The 6,410-nt window shown below is 42.4% G+C and overlaps 1 protein-coding gene across 2 annotated transcripts in view; it reads right to left on the bottom strand.

Annotated features, from left to right (window-relative positions):
- The window catches only part of EEF1AKMT1 (EEF1A lysine methyltransferase 1), a 54,637-nt gene that overhangs the window by 1,390 nt on the left and 46,837 nt on the right, over window positions 1–6,410 (bottom strand). For both annotated transcript variants that reach the window (XM_087436320.1, XM_087436321.1), the window contains exon 4: window positions 1,958–2,238. In XM_087436320.1, the coding sequence (XP_087292446.1) occupies window positions 1,958–2,238 (281 nt within the window). The remainder of the gene's footprint in view (window positions 1–1,957; window positions 2,239–6,410) is intronic.

The following is a 6,410-nucleotide window of genomic DNA, read 5'->3' as shown; positions in this document are numbered from 1 at the left end:
AAATTACCTATTTTTTCCTTTTCTTTTTTATTTAATAATTTTCCTACCTCTGCAAAGCTGAGTCATTTAGAAATTTAGAAATAAATTATATTCCACAAAGTAACATAAGGAAAGCAAAAAGTTACTAAAAACTAGTGTTTTCCAACTTTAAGTCAAGAACCCCTTTTTCAGTGATATCTAAACTTGCAAATTCGTATGAACACACTCACATCAGCTTTGGGCTGACCAGCCCCAGTTTCTCCCTCCCGCCCAGTCCTCACCCCACTGCCTGTCTTGCACCACCGATGCTGCGGACTGTGGATGCCTCCAGGCGCCTCTCCCCGACGGGCCCCGCAGGAAGCGCTTCACCAGCCCACACATACCCACCAGGCCCCATACCCAGGCTCATCCTTGATTCTTCCCCTTCTTCACCCTCCACGTTCCGAGCATAGTAAGTTCTTCCAACTTTATCTCCACAGTATATCTTCACTCCACTCCCCGCCCTCCTGCCTACTGTCACAACCTTGTCCAGACCCCTGTCTCAGCGAGAGGCTGCGGCCACACCCGTGAGGGCCCGCGTCTACTCGCCCCATAAATCCCTTTGTGTACAAAGTTAAAGCAAACTTCTGTAGACAAACTGGATCCTGTCCCTTTGGGGCTGAACACTTGAAAAGAAAATCTCAACTCCGACCAGCGCCTGCAGGGGGCCCTCTGGCTCGTCACTGGGCTCCAGCCACATCACTCCCTGCCTCGGGCCTGCTGCTCCCCCTGGGGCCTCCCCTGGAGGGCTCCACTGAAATGCTGCTGCTCCAGGAGACCCCCCAGCCCATCTGAAGTACGCCTTCATGATCTTCTGTGCCAACCCTGCCTTTCTCTGATTCTTTCACTACACTTATCAGAAGTAGTAATTCATTTCTTCTGTTTTGTTACATATAATCTATCCCCTAAAACTAAAATGTATGCTCCATGAGGTCAGAACACCTGGCTGTCAGCTGGCACAAAGGGCTAGTAAACAACTGTTGAATTAATAAGCATTAAATCAAGATTATTGTGTGAACAAAAGTCTCATTCCCAACTAAGTAAGCAATTCTACACCCCACAGAAGATAGCTCCCGGCAGCGCTGGCCGCTCAGCCCCAGGTGCTTGGGGAGGAGCGGGGCCTGCGGGGCTGGGCTGCAGGAGGGCAACAGCACTGCTGGTCTGGGCTCCAGGCTTCCCAGGAGAGAGACCAGCGGTCAACGTTTTACTTCCTGGTCATATGTCAGTATATCCACCTTAAGAAAATACATCAATCTCACCAGCAAGAAAACTCTTCTGCTTTAATAAACCTAATCTAATGTCTAGCTCAGGAACCTTAAGCAATCCACTTAAACTCTATAGATTCCAAATTTCTCTTTTATCAAGTGTAGAGGTCGGATCAAACACTACTACTACTGATGATGATGATGATGATAAGTAAAAAGAACATTCATCGTGCACTCGCTATGTGCAGACCCCACTCTGTGTGTATCGTGTCACTTAATTCTCAACAACCTTGAAATGCAAGCAGTGTTATCAGTCCCAGTAAACTGGAAACCGGGCACAGAGAGGTTAAATAACTTGGTTTTTTTGTGTGTGTGTGAGGAAGATCAGCCCTGAGCTAATATCCATGCCCATCCTCCTCTTTCTGCTGAGGAAGACTGGCCCTGGGCTAACACCTGTGCCGATCTTCCTCTACTTTATATGGGAGGCCACCACAGCATGGCCTAATGAGCGGTGAATTGGTGTGCGCCCAGGATCTGAACCCGGGCCGCCAGCAGCAGAGTGCACACCCTTAACTGCTACGCCACCAGGCCGGCCCCTTAAATAACTTGTTTAAGGTCACACAGTGAGTGGTGGATTCAGGCTTTGAGTTCTAAGGTCTCTTCTAACTCTTGAAACCTAAGGCTTGAATATCCACTGTCACCAGCTTTTGTGAGCCATGCAATCTGGCACCTACCTGTGCACAGCAGAATCTTGCCCTGAGTCAGATATTTGATGGTTTCTGACGTTTTCCTGAGACATTCCTCAGAAAGATAGGGGGGATCTGCTATCACGATGTCAAAACTATGTGCAGCAACTTTTTCAGGTAAATCCAATGGATTATTGTAATCATAGAAGATAAACTCTTCGCCATATATGGCAAATCTTTTGTCATATTCAAAGATGTATACAGAAAAGTCTTCTCTATGCAGCTCTCTCAGTTTCTGGTAAACACTGGGGGCGCTCACACACGCTATTCTAGAAAACAAATTAACACATTCATGAAAGATCTTTAATGAACAGTTTATGGTGTTAAAAAGCAACAGCTTCACTAAAAAAATATAGGTCCTTGTGTTCAAATTTTCTTAAAGGAAATAATAGTGCAAACTAATGTAACAGCAGTAAATTTCAAGAGAAAACTTTATACTGCCTCACTTTTAAGGAATTTGGTATTTAAAAATCTGCAACTCATAATTTTAAGGTATGAAAGGATAAATGTGCTTTTTATAGTAAAAAATGTAAAGCAAAAAAATGTAAAAAAATACAGTAAAAAACGTAAAAAAGGAACACATTAGGATAAAAGTTAGATAGCCTGAGGCCTAAATTTATCCCTTATTTTCATGGTAGTCCTTTAACATTTATTTCAAATACTTTTAGTCTCAAACTAAATATTTTGAAATTATTTTGTAATAGTCATAGTCTTTAAAGAAAAATCTCAAATAACTGCCTAAATAACTCCAGTTTTCCAAAAAGATACATTAAAATTAGGTCTCAGGCAGACAAGCTACTTTGAATTTCTGCTTCTTTTTTGAATAGGGAAATTAAAGAATGTTTCATTACAAGCAGTCCCCAGTCTATGAATGGGTAGTGTTCCAACAGGTAACTTTTAAAACCAACTGCTAAAAAAGCTAGAAGTAACTTAAATATTGAACTATTGAGTTGAGGGTGGTACATTTATTACAATGGAATACTCTGTAGTCATTACTCTCCAAGATATTCAAGGAAAAGGAGTGTAAACTATGTTTTCGTGAGTACAAGAATATAAGCTCATAGACACACTTGCGATCTCTGGGAGATGCACAAGAGCCAGGGACCACGGTGCCTCATGGGCGTGGAACTGGGGAGACTTGCAGACAATGGAAAAAGAGACTGAATTTTTTTCTCAATCCCCTTTGTAACTTTTAGATTTTTATCATGTATGTATATTATCATTCAAAAAAGTACTTCTTTTAAAAATTAAACTCAGCTTTAAAACTGTGAGATGCATTTCTTAACAGAGACATGTTACATGCACTGCTTAGGTACCCATACCAGGCTAAAAAGGCTTCTCAGCCCAATACATTGGAAGTGTGTAATAAAGTCTGGTGACGGCATGTAATGCTTCTGCGGGAAACATGCACGTCCCACCCCGGGGTGGAAGGGGCACGACTCTCCCTGCTGCAGCTCTTCTTACCACCAGAGCCCAGCCAGGCTACTGCCAGAGCTCTGGGGAGCAGGAGGGGGCGGCAGAGGACATGGGACGAGACCTTCACTGTGCTGAAAGATAACAGGCAGCAACCAAGGACTGGATGCACAATGAAAAAATCTTCCAAGATAGAGGATAAAATAAAGATATTTTCAGACAAACAAAATCTGAGAGTTTGTCACTAGCAGACCTTCACCGTAAAATTCCAAAGGACGTACCTCAGGCAGAAGGGAAGTGGTCTGAGATGCAAGAAGGAATGAAGGCAGAGTGTGATGAACTCGGTGGAAATAATGTTGTTTATTACGTAGCAGTGGAATTAGAGGGCCTGGGTTGCAGCCCAGCTTTTCCACTCACCAGCTGGTGACCTCCTGCAAGTGACTTAATCTCTTGGGCCTCAGAGTCTATCTTTAGAATGAAGAGGATAATAGTAACCACCTCACAGAGGTGTGAGGATGAAAGGAGATGACCTCCGCAGAGGAGAGGGCAGTCAGTGAGTGCTCAGTAAATGCTACTGTGACTATTCCTCTTTACAAGTTTACAGAGCTCCTAAAAATACTCATGATGCCTTTCAGAAAAAATAAAAGGTTGCTTCCAAAGCCCTCATATTAATGGAAAAAAGAAAATATATGTAAAAACATCGTCATGAAGAAAAACCTAATAAACTGCATGTAACTTAAGAAGAAAAAGAATAGGGCCGGCCCTGTGGCTTGGTGGTTAAGTGCACGCGCTGCGATGCTGGTGGCCCGGGTTCGGATCCCGGGTGCGCATCGAGGCACCACTTCTCCGTCCATCCTGAGGCCGAGTCCCACATACAGCAACTAGAAGGATGTGCAGCTATGACATACAACTATCTACTGGGGCTTTGGGGGGAAAAAATAAAATAAATAAAATCTTTAAAAAAAAAAAAAGAAGAAAAAGAATAGAAAGAAGAAAAACTTAAGACTTCTAGTTAAAGATGGAACACATTCATTTAGATTTGCTCCCTCATGAAAGCCTACTAAATAAAACATGAGTAAAATTTTGTTTTGTTTTGTTGTTTAAGCATAAACCTCCGAGAGCAAAGACAATGCGAGACGAAACAAAAGAAACAACACTTAGGAAGCTGAAAAGCAAATGGATGGGTGGTATTTGACGCAGCAGACCCAAGAAAGCCAAACCCTAAATTGGCAGCCAGGGAAGCTGAGAACAACCTGGTTTACACTACAGCACCTCCAAAGGCTCAGCAAGCGGCAGAACCAGGTAACTCGAGAAGGAGAGGTGCAAGTGAGGCTAAAACCAGGAGAACTCACTGAAAGGTCTATTTAACAAAGAACTTGTTCCCAGGATTCTCTTCTCTAACCCAAGCCTCCAGGTATCTGCCCCTCCACAACTATGACAAAAAACTAGGGGGATGTTCTCTGGATTGGGGGAGCTCATAGGGGGAATGCCAGGCACAGTTAGTGATGAGGTGCCGTGTGGAAATAACAAGGATTAAGTTAAACTCTCTGGATATCGAGACCTCCAGCCTTTTTTAGCACTGTGCCTCCCAGGATGACATCAATGAGATGTATAATTCCAGGCAGATATTAGAAGGCTCTTCCCTGGAGCTCTGACCAGCCCACAAGGAAAGACCTAGACATATTGACACTCGGGGTTTCCTATAAAAAATCTCATCCAGATTATCCAACTGTAGAGACCAAAGTAGATAAGGCCTGCTCATGGATCAAAGCATCCAGCTTTTAAGTGCCCTACCCTTAAATATGAATGGACAGCAGAAGGTCAACAGACATTTAAGGAAAACATCTAATATTAGAGGCCAAAATATACAAACAGAAAAGGCATGTTGGAGTAAACAGACTATGCAGGAGGAAGAAAACTTTTTAAAAAAATCCTGTAATTAATATCCTCAGAAGGATGAACAAGATACAATAATAAAGAAATATTTGGAGACCCAAAAAAGAACTACAGATGATTAAGTATGGGATAACAGAAATGGTAAACTCAGTAGAAAGTTTAGAAGACGAAGTTGAGAAATTTTCCCAGAAAGTAAAAAAGGTAAAAAAGACAATAGATGGAAAAAAGAGAGAGAGAAAGTAGAAGATCAGGTCCAACATTCAAATAATAGGAGTTCCAGAAAGAGGAACAGAAAAAACAGTGGGGAGGGAATCAAATAAATAATTTAAGACAATTTTCCCAAACTGAAGGACACGAGTGATGAGAACGAAAACAGTTTCCACCCAGCACAACAGATGAAAGCTCCACACCAAGACACATCGAATACTGGAGATTAAGAGAAAATCCTAAGCTTGCAGTGGGCAGGGATGGGCAAAAAACGGGTTTCCTACAGGAAATCAGAACGGCATTGGACTTTTCAATAGCACCCATGGAAACTGGAAGGCAGCGAAGCAATGCCCACAAAACCTGGAATTTGATACCCAACAAAACTATCACGACCAAGAGTAAGGGTAGAATAAAGGTATTTTCAGACATGGAAGGTTTTTTAAAATTTCCCTCCCATGTATCTTTTCTGTGGAAACTATTGAAGGATGCCACCAACCAAGATAAAGCTGTAAACTAAGAACTGGGGTACCGGAAACAAGGAATCCAGAACAAAAGAGAGGTGAAAGGACTCCTCAGCAGATGGTGAAGGAGATAAAAGAGCTGCAGCCACGCTGGACATCCACCAGTCCAGACCAGAGCAGGCTGCAAAGCCCTGGGAGAGATTCTTTTCAAGGAGTTGAAATATGTTTTAATTTGTTGATAGGAGATTTACAGAACTGGGGGAGAATTTGAGGGTTAATTAGTGATATGGACATAGAAATACATAAAAAATAGAATTATTTTCTTCAGAGAAAATGAAAAATTGTACAGAACAGGAAAAGTAAAAGACTCAGCTGTAAAGAACATTTGTTGTCATAACAACATAAACCAAAATGAGGATGTAACTCTACTGGGAGTGTGGACAGAAAGCACGCACGCATGTGGT

The sequence above is a fragment of the Ceratotherium simum genome, chromosome 10 (genome assembly GCF_057802395.1).
Source record: "Ceratotherium simum simum isolate JZ-2026a chromosome 10, ASM5780239v1, whole genome shotgun sequence".
Lineage (NCBI taxonomy): Eukaryota > Metazoa > Chordata > Mammalia > Perissodactyla > Rhinocerotidae > Ceratotherium > Ceratotherium simum.
This window is presented reverse-complemented; position numbering and strand designations above follow the sequence as displayed.